This window comes from Cynoglossus semilaevis, chromosome 11, assembly GCF_000523025.1.
Source record: "Cynoglossus semilaevis isolate Cse_v1.0 chromosome 11, Cse_v1.0, whole genome shotgun sequence".
Taxonomy (NCBI): domain Eukaryota; kingdom Metazoa; phylum Chordata; class Actinopteri; order Pleuronectiformes; family Cynoglossidae; genus Cynoglossus; species Cynoglossus semilaevis.
In genome coordinates, this window is record NC_024317.1 from 11234109 (window position 1) to 11252168 (window position 18060).

Below are 18060 nucleotides of genomic sequence, written 5' to 3' on the forward strand. Positions count from 1 at the left end.
CAGTTCCTGATTGAGTTAGTAAATTATTGGTCATGTGTCTCCAGTTCCTGTCACTCTGTGTCCCTGGCTGACAGAGACACAGTGGGAGAGGACAACTGGTCTGAGCAAACTGCTGCTGCTGCTTCAGGTGAGATAACTGTTGCTGTTTTCTTTAGGCTATGATCCTAGAAAACTATTTTCTAAGTGTAGCTACAGACAATATTTAGACAAAAATGATTCTAAAAGGTGCCAAAAGTTTAGACAAGTGCTATATGTTAATAATGCAAATCTAATTTTTAAAATCAAAAGTAACCAAAAGGTAGCTACCTATAAGTAGCCTTTGAAAAAACCTTGCCATGTCAAAAATTCTGCAAATACAACAACAAAGCTAAAAAGAAAGAAACAAAGAAAGTAAAACAGGTTATTTAACCTGACCCAAAAAGTTCTTCCAGAATTAGTTTTGTCAAAAATATTTCAAAAGTAGTTTATGAAGTCTACTGTCCAACGATTTTAAATTTCAGCCAAGACAACATTTTGGATAGGAACTAAATTTTGGACAAAAACATCTAAAAATGAGGCAGTGAAATTAAACTTTAATATAGCCAACCGCTAGCAAATATAGCTGCGTTAGTAAACATCCTTAAAAATCAATAACAATGTAAATAAGCAGTTTGGAAAAACATTTAAATATTCATTAATCAAACAGGTTTTCAGTGGTCAACTTTTGTGGCCAAGACAGAGAACTGCAAACTCTGAAGTTTCTACCATATTCACATGATGTTTATGTGTGTTTTAATATATTTTTTAAATGACTATAAAACCCATTTGTTTAACTTGGTATTGTATATACAAATACAAATTCAATAAAATGTCAGTTAAAGCACTAATTCTGATTAGCTAAAGCTGTTTTAACTTTGTGTGAAAATCACAACAGCAAATTCAAGGCAGCACGCCATTCACGTATTCAATCTCTGCTCAGTGATTATTTTCAGGAAGTCAGGGTACAAGGGCAGCGGTCATCTTGATTCCTTCTCACAGAGACAGGCAATCATTCACACTCACATTCACACCAGTGGCCAATTAAGAATGCAACTACAGAACTCTAACAAATGATTATCTACTTGCTGTAAGGCAACGACAATAAACACTTCTTCACCGTGTGACCAGAGCAGAGTATTTGTTAATTTAATGATGTGGCTGACAATTTTGTCCCTTTTTTTTATTTCGCAAAGCCACAATGTCTCTAAGAGTTTGGCTCCTCCTGGTGGTGGTAGTGCCTGTTACATTAGGCACTAATCCTGGAGTCAAGGTTAGGCTGACACAAAAGGGCCTTGAATATGGTGAGTTTATCTGAGCATTTATCTTTCGGCGCAAAATAAATGAATAATAAGTAATAATATTTGATCTGTTTTTCCTCTTCTCAGGCAGGCAACTGGGCATTTCTTCAATTCAGCAGAAACTCAGGACAATTAAAGTCCCAGACATTTCAGGGAAGCAGAAAGTGTCACCTATTGGCAAAGTGGAATACAGCTTGTCCAAGTAAGGCTGCTCCTCAGCTACACTCATGTACAAAGGCTTCAAGCTACACTTGTTTTTATCTTTTAAGTGTTTCAGTGGCCTATTAAAAACTAAAACTAAAAAGCAATCAAATATTTCTGTGCTACATGTTCATACATTTTTTTAATTCCAAAGCATCTCTTCTAACTGACATTTGTGTATTCTAGTATGAATATAGTGGATGTGGGTTTGCCCAAGTCTGCAGTGACCCCTGTGGCAGGCACTGGCATTAAACTGTCGATTGGTGACGCCTTCATCCACCTGCATGGAAACTGGAGGGTCAAATATTTGAGAGTCATGTGAGTGACAAGGAACTACTTCTGTAGGAGCTCATTCTAATTCTTCAGAGGTTTAATGTAGATGCTGACGGTTATTACTTGAAATAATAGTCGAGCTAACAGCTACTTTGAATGGGTCGTTAGCAAGATAGAAGGAAAACCTATTTTAAGAGAGCTCATTAATGAGAAATGTTTCTCTGAGGTCTTTTTTATCTGTTTAATCTTTAATTTAATGCTAATTGACTAATATTTTCATTTGTTTGAAATTATTTTGGTTGGAACTTTTATTTTATTGTATTTTGTTCTTTTTTCAGTTCAGATGTGTTGACTGGACACAATACAGTTTTTGTCAATTGCATTATTATTAATCTAGTTATATTAACCCAGCTACTGTGTTCAAACAGAAAAGACAGTGGCTCATTTGACCTGAGTGTGAACGCCCTTGCCATCAGCACGAGCATTGCCATCCACAGTGATGAGACAGGCCGACCCACGGTCAGCAGCGTCAGCTGTGAAGCCCACGTTGGCAGCGTCAGCGTTAAATTCCACGGTGGAGCCAGGTAAGAGCGTTCTGCCGTGCTGTGGCCGTCCTGACTGCAGGTGGAAAGCACTGTATTTACCCTCTTAATTCCTGTGGTGGCGGTTCTTTCAGCTGGCTGTACAACCTTTTCACAAACTTCATTGATAAAGCATTGAGAAACACTCTGGAGAAACAGGTAACAGACATTATCAGCACACACAAACAATGACGTTCATCTGATGGGCTACACAGCTGATTTGACTTGACCCAAAACGATAACAACTTGTTGGTTTCCAGAGGTACAGAGATACATTTTAAAATTAGGACAATTTAGTTCTATAAAAAAAATTTTTTTTTTAAATTCTGACTACTTTTTACACCCATTATTACAATAAAAGATTTAAAGATTTATAAAAATGTTAAAATTCAAAAATTGTTGAAATTCATCCAAAATCAGATTCAGAAGTCGACTCTTTGTGAGACAAACTAGTTAAATTCTAAGGATAGTGTACAAACTCTCATGTACTGCAACTGCTGTGTATTCTATTTCTCCCCTTGCAGATCTGCCCTCTGGTGGCTGATGCAGTATCTGACATGAACCCTCATTTAAAAACACTAAATGGTAAAACATTCATTTATCTTCTTTCTCTTCCTCCTTTTCATGGTCACTGCAGAATTTGGTTCTTTTGAAACTAATATTTAGCAATTTCTTTCTATTATTTAGCAGTTGCTACTTTTTTTGTCTTTTTAACATTTTGGTAATTTCTATTTTTTCTTTTTTGCAAAGTTCTCTGTTCTGTTGCATTTTATTATTATTTTTATTCTTTTGGCTCAATCTATGGCATATTTATGTTTGTTTTTTAATAGTGTTTCGTTTGTGTTAAATGTCAAATGTAGCAGAAACACAAAACCTTTGTTATGGCTACCATTTTCAAACATTAAATGTTTTCTGGTTCATTAAAAGTTATCATCTTTACGAATTGTGTTTTTACGTAACCGGATACTGTTTATACAGTTTGGTTGAACAAAAATTTGTCTCAAACGTAAAGGTTTACCAATTTAAACTCAGAGCTGACTCAGAGCTGCCTGTGAATATAATTCTAAAATAAATAATTTAATTGATTGACTTTCTGCCTCTCTGCAGTCATAGCCAAGGTGGACAAGTACACAGAAATTGAATATTCAATGGTGACGTCACCTACGGTTTCAGAGTCTTCCATCGACTTAAGCTTGAAGGTTTGTTTTTTTTTTTAAACTTGATGATGTAAAATCTAAGAATCCTACATTTCCACACCTTGTCTTTGATTCTGTCTTTTTTCAAATTAGGGTGAGTTTTACAGCATTGGGAAGCATCAGGAGGCTCCGTTTTCCCCTGTTGCCTTCTTCCTACCACCCCAGGCAAACAACATGTTGTACTTTGGCATATCTGCCTACACACCAAACACTGCAGCCTTCGCCTACAACAGCGCCGGAGCCCTGAGTCTGTACATCACTGATGACATGGTGAGCCTCACACTCTGATTCTGAGGAGATCTGCCTGTGTGGTGCTGTTACACCTTCACTCTATCTCTCTGTCTCTCCATCTCTCTCTCCACAGATCCCACAGAGTTCACCCATCAGACTTAACACCAAGACATTTGGAACCTTCATCCCTCAGGTGACATGGAACACGCTTTAGTGACAGCGTTATTCACTTAGTTTAATGTTGCATCTCTCTAATGGGCTCCGGACTTAATTATTCACAATGCGTCTTAAAAGTACATCACACTATTTTATGTTTTTTCCGCACCAAGCATGTACCACTGTTTTTTTGTTTTTGTTTTTTTACATTGTGGGTTTTTTTGTCAGATTGCCAAACGTTACCCTGGCCTGATGATGAAACTCCTGCTACAGACGATAAAAACTCCAAACATCAGCTTTCAACCCAACAACGTGACCATTCAGGCCAGTGCTACTGTCACTGCTTATGCCATCCAGCCCAACACCACACTGACTCCCCTCTTTGTCCTTAACTTGGTGGGTTTACACAGCATCATGGTAAAAATAATAAAATTCATAACAGCACAAAACTGGTCTAAGTTCATTTCCATTGCAGAACACTAGTGTCAGCGGGAAAATGTTCGTCAGTGAAATGAGGCTGGCTGGAGCCGTCACCCTCAACGAGTGAGTCACTGGGAAAAAAAAACTCAGGAAAAAACAAGGGCTAAAAGGTTCCTGCAGAAAAGAACATCACAGTCTCATTTTGTCTCATTTGCACAGAATGGATCTGACCCTGAGAACCAGTTACATCGGAGACTTTCAGGTGAGATGTGGAATAAACCTCAGTGAAGTGAACGCCATCAGCACCACTTTTACAAACTAACACTGACTCTGACCTGCAGGTCAGATCTCTGGACAACATTCTGCAATTGGTCCTCAAAGTGGTAGTGATACCTAAACTCAACGGTGAGTAATCAGGCTGTTCTTGGACTGTACTGTCAGGACAGGTCAGGTCAGGGCAGGTCATCAGGTCACAGCATGCCCAGCAGATCAACACAGACTTCAGGGCCAATACTTTTAGTTTCTTATTTCACAGATAATTAATGCTTTATTTAGGAACACTGTGAGTTAGTGATCTATACCTCCTGTGTTCTGTGCTGTGAAATCTCTGTTTTTGCTGCTGTTTTCCCTTCACAGTGAAGCTGTCACAGGGATACCCCCTCCCTGCCATTGGAAAGATGAAGCTTGTCAACACCCAGGTTCAAGTCCTAAAGGTTAGAGATGTGTGGTTAGAAGTGTTTTTATTATCTGACTGAAGAACTGGTTTCAATATTTTAACTTCTGCTGTTGCTCTGTCTTTATTTCCGCCAGGACTACATGTTGGTCGGGACAGATGTGCAGTTTACAGGTTAAACTACATTCTTCCCAACTACAACTGTCTCTGCAGTGGAGCCAGTATTCATGGAGAAACAACTACAACAACAATGCAGACACTGCATTTACATCTCAAACTTTTTAATGATTTTCTCATCTAAACAGCAGTTAACGTTGACTTTATATTTTATATTAATACTGTATATTTTCAAGCTTCCTGTAAGCCACATGGAACTGAGCTGGAGTTAGTTTGATTCATGACAAATATAGAATGATAAATAAAACGTTCTTCCAAAACAGATCCCAGAACAGGGAGCAGATGACAAATTATTTCTGAATCAGTAGCAGTTGTACAAAATGTGCTGATCCAAAAACTCTTGAGTCAGTTTGAAGAATCTCCACCAAATCAATAAAAAAACATCCTATAGACTGGAGCACAGTATTTTTAATTAAAAATGTTCAAATATATCACACAATTATAGAACAGAAAGTGTTTGCAGCGCTGACCACACTGTGGCTCAGTTCAACGAGACTCTAACAAATCTCCACAGGTTCCTGTCACGTTTGCATCAGCTGCATCGACTTGGTACCCACCTGATTTTTCTCTGGTTTTTTCAGGGAGCTGTGACTTATGGCTCGACCTCTGAGGCTCTGAGAGTTTGCTGACAATATCTAGATTAAGGAGGGAAAAAGTCAGTTCTGTGAAATCGTATGTACTGGAGATGCAGGTGTGGTCATCAGTTTGATAAATATGCTATGTTTGGCGTTGTTTAAAGGGGAAATTTTGTTCAGAAGGAAATTCAAACTCAAAGATGAAATAATTCATTAATTGGTTAACAATTAAGTTCAATTGAAACCATTTGAAGGTAATTTGTGTTTGACATCAACCTTGGGACTAAACTTTGGTTGAGTGTAAATATTTTTGACCAACCTCTACTAACACGTAGTCTCCAGCAGTGACAGGCGCAGTGTTGGACTCTGAAAGTTGAACTGCAACGTCTTCTTTGGGAAAAATGACTTTAACATTCCCATCAGTCCTTCCACACAGATCCTCAGCAGATCTTTTACTTTCCTGCATCACAGTAGAAGAAGGGAAAAAAACAACATCATTCAAATCTGAATAAATCTTGTTAAGAATTACTTTGTTAATTTAAGTGACAAGTTTTATTTTCTATTTTCCTACTGAGTTTTACAAAAGTTTACAAAATATGCTTTATTTCATTTTACTTTACTAACAGTATATTCATGAAAGTGATAGAGGTGTTTAAGGTTGTGTGTGGCGTTATTAATTATAATTTTAAAATGATGAATAATGAATTTTAAAAAAAACAGTAATTTTTATTTATTTATTGCTAGAGATGTTTGGTGACCCTATTTGAATTCCAGCCGACCCTACATGGGGTCATGAACCATAGTTTGAAAAACACCAGTCTAAGACTATAAGTGAATTCAAATTAAACATTTAATTAATTTAGATATTCCATTCATTTGGCTACAGTGGCGGACTTCAGGATGCAGTACTTACTCCCTCCACCAGGATGAGCTGTGTGCTGCCAATGAGCTCAGAGTTCACTCTTGCAGCCTCCTCTCTGAACACATTGATGCACTCCTCCAGCCGCTGCTGCTTTACCTCTGCCGGCACGTCATCCTCTAACCGGTGGTAGGCGTGGGTTTTCTGGAGGAGACGACAGTGATCATGTTGTAAAGTAAACATCAAGGATCTTTATTTTTAGAAAAAGCTTTGTTTCCTACCAGAGCTCACCTTTCTCATACTGTAGGCAAAGAGGAATCCAACGTTGTAGCCCACCTCTCTGATCAGAGACACAGTCAGCTGGTGGTCCTCCTCTGTCTCCCCACAGAAGCCTGAGATGAAGTCACTGCTGAGGCTCACCTCTAAAATACACACACATATACAAAATACAAATTCATATATAGATATACGTGTGTGTGCAAAAAGTAAAAAAATAAAAAATAAAAAAAATTACAAATTGTTCACAGCCTATATTCATCTGAATACACACGTGGACGAGATAAGATAAAAATGTAAGAATAAGAATGTAGGATTTCAATAATGACTACTGTACTAATGGACTGTGCTTCATACTTTTTTTAGCCTTTTTTAACCCCAAGCTCACCATGTTCTTGATTCCCATGGACAGTTTAATGTGGGCTAATTACACCAAAGCACACTTCTACTCTGCGTCAGTCCATCTCAGATGAGCTCAGACTCAGTAAATCTACCTGTGTTCTAGATCAGAGCTTTTGTTCTATGTGAAAGAGATGATGTGGTAATCGTCGACAGGTTGGTTTTTCTTTTTTGTGAACTCCTTGTCATTGTGACACAGCTCACCACTGCACACAACCAAATGTGACCTCTGCTTTTAACCCATCACCAAAGTGAACAGTGGGCAGCTTTAAGTGCCCGGGGAGCAGTGTGTGGGCACGGTGCCATGCAGTGCCACTTGCAGTGGTCATGTTCCCCAGGCTGTTGGGTAAGATTACAGAACTTTAAAATAGGTCACAAAAAGGAATAATTTTCCTTACTTAATTCCTTCAACCGCATTTCCTATTCTTTATGGCTTGTTCTACAGACCCACAGAACAGCGCGTGGATGGGAGATCTTTCCAAGATGGGTGCATGAGGAGGGCCACAGTGCAGTTATTTAGGTATGAACTGGTCAAAGAGTTTCTACTACTGTAGGTCAATCTTATGAGTAAGCACTTCAAGCACTGCCGCACATCATTCAATAAGGCTAAGCCCGACAATGTCTCCCTGGTTCCTAGCCCAGCTGACACACTGACGCTATTGCGAGAGGGAAAGTGGAAGATACCGAGTACTGAAAGAAAATGGAAAAAAAGTGGGGGGTGACAAAGGACTGGGGGAGGGGATACTCTCTCAACTGCAATCAATTACGTTGTGGTGAAGATGGTAATAAGTACTGGACGGAACACTCCAGCCTTTCTGGAGGGGGTGGCGGCACAAAAGGGACCGCTTTGTGGGGTTCATTGTGATTTATTAATTACAAGCCTTAACTTAATGCTTTTTGTCTGCAGAGTTAGCATATTTATATAATTAATTGAACAGTACTCACCTGGGATGATCGTCTTTATGTTTTCTACAAGATGAAGGTAAGCCTCTCGTGTGTAGCTGTTTTATTTTGAAAGAAAAATGATAATTTATTAGAACTGTCAGTCACATTTCAATAGACCCTGAATTGTGTCTCACCCTAGAGTAAAAAAAAAAAGTGTGTTCATTACCCACGGCGCATTGCTTTTAGGATCCGATCACTCCCACTCTGAGCTGGAAGATGAAGCTGTTTGCAAATATTACCTCGCTCTGCAATCAGCTGCAAAACCTTCAAACAGAAGAAACTTAAGTCAGCAGTCTTTGGAACGCTGGTGTAAAGTCATTTACCAATACAGTGGAACCTGTAGCAGTGGAATTAAGGCAGACAATTGAGGTTCCACTGTACATGCAAGGTAACATTCTACAGTTAAGTAGCAGTTGTTAAATATGTGGTGTTGTTGGGACAGAAATGATAAAACCAACCTCGTCAGGAAAGTCTTTAGGATGGGGGGAGGTGAACCTGATCCTCATGTTAGGATCGATGTGTGACACTCGGTCCAGGAGGTCTGAGAAGCGCAGGCCTCCCTGCTTTGGGCGGTAAACTGTCTTAAAACCACGGCTGAGTGCAGTCAGGTCGGGACCACAGAACTGTTCCTCTGATGTGTCTCTGTAGCTGTTCACGTTCTGACCCAGCAACGTCACCTCCTTCACACCCTGAAGACAAACCATAAACCTTTGAATCCAGTTATAGTTGCCTGTGGAGTAAGGTCATTGCTAGATAGGTCATTGCTAGGTCATGTGCATGGTGTGCTGTTCTGTGCTATGTCACAAATGACAAATAAAGACAAGTTTAAGTTTAAGTTTAAGTTTAAGTTTAGATATATACGTAGGTAATAGCTATCTATTTCTCCTTAAATTGGTAGTATATTGTACAAAGTGTGTTGCATTTTACCATTACCAGTATTTAACAAGAAGGGGTGAAAAATATCAATATAAAATATTGCGATATTTAGTTTCATGATACTGTATTGATATTCTAAGTATTAAAGTATTATAGTTTATTAATATATAAGAATAAGAGACCGTGACAGTGTTGTTCAACCAGTGCTGAATATCGGTCAAGGATGAATGGAATAAGTTTAATAGGGGGTCTCTACATGTACAGTAAATGTATGTACCCACCTTAAACTTTTGAAAAATACTTGAACTTACCTGGTCAGACAGCAGTTGGACTTCCTTCACGATGGAGCTGACGGGTCGACTCCTCTCTCGACCTCGAGTGAAGGGAACGATGCAGTAACTGCACATGTTGTCACAGCCTCTCATGATGGACCTGTGGACAAAGATACACTAGTTTCAGTCAGGGGCCACATGGCCCGCACTGTTAAACACCAAATGGTGTTAATTGAGACCAACTATTTCCACACACTCACACAAAAGTGCTGATTCCTTGCGTGGTATGATGGACCGGCATGATGTCAGCATAGGTCTCCTCTAAAGACAGCAGTACATTGCTGGCCTGCTGACCAAAGTCTGCTACTGTCAGCAGACGAGGAAGGTCCCTGTAAGCATCTGGACCAGCGAGAACATCCACCAGCTTCTCTCGCTCCAACAGCTCTGTCTTCAACCTCTCTGCCATGCAACCTGCATAAGAACAAGCGTTGGGAACAGCTTTGTGTTTTCCAGCTGTTCAACAAATCACCACTGTATGGTTCATAAGGCCAGAAACTCACCTAAAATCCCAATTTTCATTGGCCAGCTGGTATTTAAACGCTTCCTTTTCATAGCTGTAAGCTGCTGTAGTCGATTCCAAATAGTTTGTTCTGCTTTTTCTCTGTCAAGAGAAGAGTTCATGGTAATAAATGATAAAAATAATATTTTTTATTAGTAATTTCTTTTATCAATACTAGACATTCCAGGTGACCCCATTTTAATTCCAATTGCATTGCAACCCCAATGTTGGAAAACACTGGCTCAGAGATTATGTTTTAGCTGTTTGTTTGTTTGTTCATCCTACATCTCAATAAAACATGAACTGTGGGTAAAAATGTAGTTGATGCCAAATTAGTGTCATTTGCAACTTTACAGTAACAGCTCAACAGTCTTTCGTCTTACCTTATAGAGCAAGTCACCAGAAGAACAACATCTGCCTGCAAGTAGAAACAGCTTAAATAAACTGTGCCGTTCACACTTGAAAAGAAAGATTTGGATGGAGCAGCGCCGAACCTCATTTAAGTTAGTCGTGCGTTTGTATCCCCTCCTCTGTAGGATGGACCAGGCAATGTCAGTGTCATTCACGTTCATCTGGCAGCCATAGGTCTCAAAGTAGACTGCATCAAAAATACAGCAGATCAAAGTTTATCAGCAAAACCAAACTCACATGAAAGCTCTGCGATGCAGTTATAAAATGCCTGAACAAACCTTTATATCAAATGTGTAAAGTGAATGTTAATGATAATGTGGTCATTATCAGTCATGAAGAAAAAAAAAGGAAAAGAAATCAACGGGGAACATGAAGTGAAGGACTAGTGTTCCTAAAGATTGCATTATAATTTTTTTGCTTCAATTTTTTCATTTTTCATATTTATTTTAATAAATACAATCGTCAGACTAGAGGTAATATATAGCCCAACAAACTAACCTTTCCTTGAGTTTCCAATGTCCATGTCCTCACTAAAGTACCCAGCCGTCTCCGAATGCTCTTCCTGGGGAACATATTCTTTAGGGCTAGAAATACCTTTGATGAAATCCGGAAAACTTGGACCAGATGACAGCTGAGTCCTGAATCTGTCCACATTTCTTCTTTTACTTTTGTCTGCGCTGTTCCTCAAATTCGAACTGTGTCTCAGCTGGATAAACCTAACGGCTCTCCATTGTTGGGAAACAGTAAACAGAACATTAAAAGCCCTGAGGTGCTCCATGCCTGCAGCACGAAATGTGTTATGACGACGTTATCACGGGCAGTACATGTGTACCTTCCAGGTTCGCTGTCTGTGACAGCTACGTTGGCTAAATGTCACAAACACTAGGTCACGTGTAATTATGGTTAATATTTTTCACCAACTTAGGGTTGTTCCTGAGATTCAAACTTAAAGTTTAACTGAAAAATACAATTCGCCATAGCTACATAAGAAGTATATATTTTAAATATGTTGTACCGGTAACATTTTAGCGTAATGCGGCTGGTCCGTCACCTAAAGTTGCCCCCATCTGGTACGTCACTCTTCTCGCTCGGTCTAAAAAGAGTCAAAGAATACGGTTCCGGTGTTAAAAGGCGCTGCCTTTCTGACCGGCAGACTTTGTTGGACAAAAAGTATGACACATGAGCTAAAAGTAGATTGCAGAGAGTATTTGTTAGATTCTGAGGGCTTCAAATCCAAACTCAAAGGGGTTTGAACTCCTTTTGTAAACGCAATCAAAACGACAACCTGCAGTTATACAGTAAAATTGAATCTTCAATATACAGCAGAGCACCAACTGAAACAAATACATTCTGTAAACCTTTGCTTACATTAGTCCATCCACGAGCCATGAATCAACAAAATATGTTTGTAAACATAAAAAATGATAAAAAATATCTTTCATGATCTTTTTAATGTCAAGATGTATTTATCATTTTTTCATTAACTAGATTTTTCAACTGTTCCAACCAACCAATCCGTTTTACCTAGAGTTGAAATGGACAGTTCATCAGCCTACCAATTGTATAAAAAACAAACAACCATTTAAACTCACGTTCACACCCATGGTCACATACGGTGTTCTTACTATTATATGTCACTTGTATGCCTAATTATCCTAATATAATAATATTATATAATAATATATATATAACAATCCATGTATGTGTGAAAGATAACCGGAGTAAATGAAGAACACACTTTTATACACACATCGATGGAAAAAGACATCAGTTACGGCCTGAGAATATTACAAATGACATATAGTTAAAATCTGTCACATGGTGTGAAGTCTCCATCTCAGATGTTCTAAATAAAAATGTACAGTAAATAGTTCACAGGCATAAAAATGTGTGGAGATGTCAGTGGCCAAAAGACGGAGAGGGGGGGAGAGCGAGGCAATGATGATGTGTGTGAGAAAGAGAGAGAGAGAGAGAGAGAGCGCCCGTGCTGTGCTTGCGTGCATGTATGTGATGTGGGAGTGACTACAGGAGCTACAGGTTCAGTATAACCTCAGTGGAACCCTGCAGGAGTGTCCCTGTGCCTCTCTGCTCCTGTCTGTCCATGCGGTGGGGAATGAAGCCAGTGGTGGACGTTAAATAAGAGAGGAGCTGCACTGACAGTCTGTCATCACATCACCAACATCCTGGTAACTCCTGGAAAATACAGTATGTAGAAAAGTTCAAGCTGTGAGGTTGTTTATTTGAGCTCTACTAATCTGTCCTCCTCCAACTTCAGTCTTCTCTGCAGACCGTATGAGGTGAACCTGTGGCTTCAGCACATCTTCTGTTTTGTCCTGCTAATGTCACTGACTGCAGTTGTCCACTCCTGTCCAGGACTTGCTGCGATGATGGCCAAAGCTGCGCTGCTGCTCTGTTGTTGCCTGGTCATGTCTGTATCAGGCTCCCCGCTCTACCCGTCCATTAGGTGAGTCTTCATCACCCTCTTTCACTGTTCTTCTTCTTCTTCTTCTCCTCGTCACTGTCTGACGCTCTAACCTGACTTTTTACAGGAAATGTCTTCTGTTTGTTAAAACACTTTTTTAAATAAATGCATATTTGTCATATGTTTACAACTAGAGGGGTGTTTTGTTGGTAGATCTGATGAATCATACAGCTACAAAATTACATTGTGGAATTATTGTTGCTACAGTTTGGACTAATGGAAGAATGGAAACCAAGAAACCTTTAGTTAAAGTAAGTGTTGAATCATGAGTTAGAGTTAAGGTGAAATGGTTAGTTTTACAGACAAGGATCTGATTGAGTGCCTCTGCATCCCTCCTTCTAATCCTCTCTATTTCCCTCTTTTTATCTCTGCCCTATCATTCTTCCCCTTTCCTCCCCCTTCCTTCCTCTCTTTCTCTCTGATTCACTCTCACATTCTCTCCTCTCTCTGTCCCCCATTCCATCTCTCTCTCTTTATTTTTCCTCCTTCTCTCTTTATCCCTCCAGGACTTCTGGTTGTCTTCATCACTCTGTCTTTATCTTTCTGTTCATTTCTTCTTCTCTCTCATCATCCTTTCCCCCACACTCTCATCTCATCCTTCTCAAACTCTCCCTCACCCTCTACATCTCTAATGTCCTTTCACTCAGCTGTCTCTGTCTCCCTCTCTCTATTTCTCTTTACTTTCTCTCCTCCTTTCACTCTCCCTCCCTCACTCATTTGCTCTTGTTTGATCAGCTATCACATTCCATCGCTGTATAGAGACAATAAAAATGTTTGCAATGAAATCTATGGACAAAAGCCATTGTATTGGTGTAGATGTCATGTCACCATCACATGATGGAAACCTGACTGTCAGCCAAGGTTTTTACAACATAATAAACTAAAATGCATGAATAGAAGCAAGAATGTACACAAATCTATTAATAACAGACAGAGTTTTCACTCACAGCACCAGTGAACGCTGACCATAACCCCTGCTCCGCCTTTCCATCAGTTTATCGTTAGTTGCTCTGATGAATGTTGAAGAGCCCTGCTCTAGAACAACGCAGCTGTTGTTAAAAGTAGACAGACGATTGAAACATTTGAAAAAGAAACAAAAAGTCGGCCCTGAAGAAGATATCGATTCTAAAATGAGAGCTTATCACGACACAAAAAAAGAAAACAGCAAGCCGTAGCTGCAACAAAAAGCTCCTCGTTATTTAACCATTTCACTGTGTGAATTGTTCACAAGCCCAGGCTGACGGCCCAGGGAACAGTGTGTAGGAACCATGTCATGCTCAATGCACCTCAGTGGAACCTGGTGTCTTTGAACCTGCAACCCACTGGTCACAAGTCCATTTCCTTAACCACCAGGACACCATTGCCACGAAAACACATTGACACGGTTTCTGCCAGGTTTCGAATCGAAGACCTTTCGCATGTAAGGCGAACATGATGATCACTACCCCACTATACTACAGAAACCCACGTGTCAGCAACTACTAAAAAACAGAGCAGAAATAATTCAGTTACATAAAATCAAACACACAAAGGTAATTAGAAATGTAAAATTATATTAAAAAGGCAAAATAAAACAGAATAAAAATAAACAATTCATTATTAACTAATTAACATGCTCATTTCTGGTCAAACAGAGTGATGCAAATTTCAGAGGCTAAAATTCAGCTTCAGGTCAGCGGTCACCGACTACTTACTTTGTCACAGCTTCAACCTCATCTGTTGTTATGCTAAAACAGGTCAAGGTGGGTGGATTAGTCACATTAGCATTTGTTCATGTACCTTCACTGCATTTGCTATCACCGCAGCAGAACATTTCCTATCAGTCCTAACGAACACACCCTTTGACCTGTGATGGTTTCATATGTTTTGTTAATGTGGACATTTTTACCAGGTTCGGCCAGAGGGACACGTCCATTCTGATGACATCTTCTATTCATAACCCAGCAGAGAAGCTGAGGGACGATATGAGTCTTGCCAGGCAACAGGCTGCATTACGGTCAGGACATGAACATGTTTTTTTTTTTTCCCATTTCATTCTAAAACTTTTTATTCTCCCTTCTTCTCTGTAATGACATATGGATACAGTATGGTAGACAGCATTATTACTAATCTATATTTTTATTATGTTTAAATTTGTGAGAAGAGTGAATTCATTTTGTTGAAACTGATGTTAATTTACCTAGGGAATATTTTAATGGCGTGCCCAGTACATAAGGGGTTTTTAATTATTATTTTTAATCAACATTTAAAATGTCACTGTGAACACACTGAGTCTATTTGTTGTGAAACTTAAAAAATATATAAATTGTCAAATTACACCAGTAATACTAGCTATATGTAACATTAAATTAACTGAAAGATTAGCAATGAATTGCTTTTAGATATAACTAAAATGTAGCATAATTAGCTAAAAAGTTTGAAATTAAGACTTTGATATTTCATAACCTTCACAAATCAAATGTCATCTGTGTCCAAAGTCTACGTTAGCTTTAAATGTTCCAGTTAAATGTGTTGCTTAAGGAAGTGTCTGTGAATATAATCATGTTTGTCTTTGAGAGAGAGAGAGATTGACAAACGTCACTGTAAACTGGTGCTGTACCAGAGTGACATTTGTACTCTGTCTTCTGGTTTTAGCTCTGGACGTCACGCCGATGCCATCTTTACAAACAGTTACAGGAAAGTCCTGGGTCAGATCTCAGCCAGGAAGTTCCTGCAGACCATCATGGGCAAACGTCTAGGGTAGGTGGAGTAAAGATGCCGTCCCATCCTAAAGATGTCCTGTTACTAACCTACCAGCTGTTTACACAGAGCAGCCTGATATGATATGCATGGTCACAGGAACAGGTTTTTAAAGTAACCAAAAAATAGCACAGTAACAAAAATACTAAAAAGGATCTCAGAAATAACTGCATAGATTACAGAATATAACATAAGTAGTTAGGTTTGCTCCAAAATGATGGAATACTTGTCTAAACATTTTAAAGTCTGGTCTTCAATTGTAGCCTAATTAAAAGTAGTAAATTACACTTACAAGGAGTGTGAGTTTCAAACATGTGAAAAAAGACCAAAGATAAAGAAATCATGGTCACTGTTTAAGATCAATAACAGCTCAAAGCCTCAGTCTGTCCAACTACTCCTGGTAGAAAACAACAAACACTTCTGTTGTGCTGTGACAGTGAGGAGACGCAGGGCTACATAAAGCGCCAGTCTGACATCTACAAAGGCACCTGTAAAGAAGATCTGACCTCCATCCAGAGCAACCGCAGGGTCAAAGGTGTCCCGGGGAGGAGCATGATTGGACCCAGGTGACTGACAGTACAAAAAAACCTCATGTAAGACATGCTGAAATAATGTTAGTTTATCTTTACGTTGAATGTTTTCTTTTCTACAGGCTGCTGAGCTGAGGTTGAATTACTCCTGCTCTGAGACTGTGTTTCCAGCTGACTCCAAGCTGTTCTTCATTCATTGTCACATTTACAGTGAGGACATGGTTGCATTAATGTTGATCATTAAAAGCAGTCGAGAAAACCACACCCAGTTTCTGATGTACTCTTTCATTTATTACATACGGGATATAAAATATCAGGTGGCCCAAACTTTGGCCTGGGGAACAACTGTAGCAGTTGAACAGTTTTTAATGTGAGCTGCTATTTAATAAAACATTTTTTTGAAAAACAAAATTTTTTTTTCACTGTTTTAACATGACTCTTTAGCCTTAAAACTTGGGTTAATCCGTTGGTTTATTTGTAGTGCATTTGTTCTCATGTTAATGTGACCTTGGGTAAGTGGTTCTCAAAGGGGCTCCAGACGCTTTTGTAGAGTGGGCGTTCTGTAGGAATTAGTTTTATAAATGTACCTTTTAAAAACTCAAGATATGCAAACTCAGTAGCTTTCAACATTTAACACACATAAATGAGTTTTGTTTTTTTTTAAAAGTCATCCTGGTTGCAGACTGCAGACAAAGACCATCTATGTTTAGTTAGCCTTCTTTGTTAGCTTTAATTATACTTTTTTTAAATTATTATTATTTCGACTATATTTTAGCTGTCCTTGTCTAACTTTGTGCTTTTAGCTAGTTATCTTCTTGGTGAGTGTATTGAGTTTGTACAGAACAACAACACAGAAACACGTCTCCCCTCATTTTCTTTATTTCCTCCACTTTGTTACAAAAACATCACATCCACAAAACCATTTGACTTAATTTTAATGATTCATTCTGGTGGGAGGAGTAAACTTAAATGTATCAAAGGGGACACAATCGTTGGACGTACACAAGTCAGTGCTGCTGCCAATGACTTTTCAGCTCAGTAAAATCAATGAGGAATGTAGAAAAAAAAGAAAAACAAACTCCGTCAGGAAAAACCAAAGAAGAAAATTCAGCTCAGGGATAAAACGTGGGTCAAATCTCAGAGGAAATGAAGTGCACGAATGACAGTCCACAGTGTTACTGTAATGTCTCAATTTCTTCCATTTGGCAAGAAATGAACTGCATATTTTAAGCTAGTGAGTGGACACTGGAACACCAAAACCAAAAAAAAATCTTCGAGTATCTTCAAAAATTCCCCTTGTTTTTTTATTTATTTTTTCTCCGTTCTGTGGAAGAGTAAAAAAGAGAAGAGAACATTAGGGAAAATAAGACCTGAATGACTGTGAGGGATCAGGTGAAGGGTTGGACCATGCAGAATGAGGAGCATTACTTTAAGGACAAACCTCCAAGTCTGAGGGGTCGTGACTGTGGTTATGTTCAGTTTACCAGACATATTCATCACATGTTAAGACCAGAGAGGCAGAGAGAGAGAGAGAGAGAAAGAGCAGGAGTGAGGGGGGGGCATCACTATAATGAGATATTTCACCTGCTGTAAGTGTGTGTACGACTTTAAGCTGAAACCTTGTGGTCTGTGGAAAGAACTTGGGAAATAACCACTTCCCCCACGCTGCTCTCATGACGAACTCAATTCTACTGGTGAAAAAAAAAATCTACTTTTATAAAATGTCAGCTGTGCGTCTATCGTCCGTCTCTCCTACTGGTAAATGATCCAGACATTATTATGAACATTATGTTGAAAGGAGAACTCAGCTTCACACAGTGAAATGTGTCCGTGCTTTTCTTAAGTTCAAACTCACTGATTAGCTAAATAAACGACAGAACCGTCATTAGTTTCATCCCTGGAGCCAGAACAGG

The 18060-nt window shown here is 39.1% G+C and overlaps 3 protein-coding genes across 7 annotated transcripts; 2 read left to right on the top strand and 1 right to left on the bottom strand.

Moving 5' to 3' along the window:
* Positions 1 to 1216: 1216 nt before the first annotated feature.
* Positions 1217 to 4787, top strand: LOC103386353 (bactericidal permeability-increasing protein-like). The gene is made up of 13 exons (XM_025060059.1): positions 1217 to 1319; positions 1404 to 1518; positions 1704 to 1835; positions 2219 to 2374; positions 2467 to 2530; positions 2896 to 2956; positions 3479 to 3570; positions 3661 to 3837; positions 3932 to 3991; positions 4183 to 4371; positions 4430 to 4497; positions 4594 to 4636; positions 4716 to 4787. Exons 1-13 carry the CDS (start codon positions 1217 to 1219, stop codon positions 4785 to 4787), a joined length of 1332 nt encoding a protein of 443 aa, XP_024915827.1.
* cdk5rap1 (CDK5 regulatory subunit associated protein 1) lies at positions 2275 to 11479 on the bottom strand. Of its 3 annotated transcripts, none has more exons than XR_003051140.1 (15): positions 10895 to 11471; positions 10480 to 10583; positions 10369 to 10403; positions 9987 to 10087; positions 9687 to 9897; positions 9466 to 9586; positions 8737 to 8967; positions 8445 to 8542; positions 8279 to 8334; positions 6950 to 7080; positions 6713 to 6862; positions 6119 to 6259; positions 5782 to 5859; positions 4956 to 5081; positions 2275 to 2408 (listed from the first exon to the last, which is right to left on the bottom strand). XR_003051140.1 is itself a non-coding variant. In XM_025060256.1 (15 exons), exons 2-15 carry the CDS (start codon positions 10917 to 10919, stop codon positions 5019 to 5021), a joined length of 1545 nt encoding a protein of 514 aa, XP_024916024.1. In that variant the 5' UTR covers positions 10920 to 11121; positions 11412 to 11479; the 3' UTR covers positions 4786 to 5018. The 3 variants fall into 3 exon arrangements, 2 of the variants coding, with proteins under 2 accessions (XP_024916024.1, XP_024916023.1); XM_025060256.1 differs by lacking the exon at positions 2275 to 2408 and having other exon boundaries at positions 4786 to 5081; positions 10895 to 11121; positions 11412 to 11479; XM_025060255.1 differs by lacking the exon at positions 2275 to 2408 and having other exon boundaries at positions 4786 to 5081.
* A 725-nt stretch (positions 11480 to 12204) lies between these two features.
* On the top strand, positions 12205 to 17241 carry ghrh (growth hormone releasing hormone). 3 transcript variants are annotated; one of them, XM_017036329.2, is made up of 7 exons: positions 12205 to 12582; positions 12672 to 12693; positions 12770 to 12860; positions 14770 to 14874; positions 15513 to 15617; positions 16055 to 16183; positions 16270 to 17241. In XM_017036329.2, exons 3-7 carry the CDS (start codon positions 12781 to 12783, stop codon positions 16280 to 16282), a joined length of 432 nt encoding a protein of 143 aa, XP_016891818.1. In that variant the 5' UTR covers positions 12205 to 12582; positions 12672 to 12693; positions 12770 to 12780; the 3' UTR covers positions 16283 to 17241.
* The last annotated feature ends 819 nt before the right edge of the window (positions 17242 to 18060 follow it).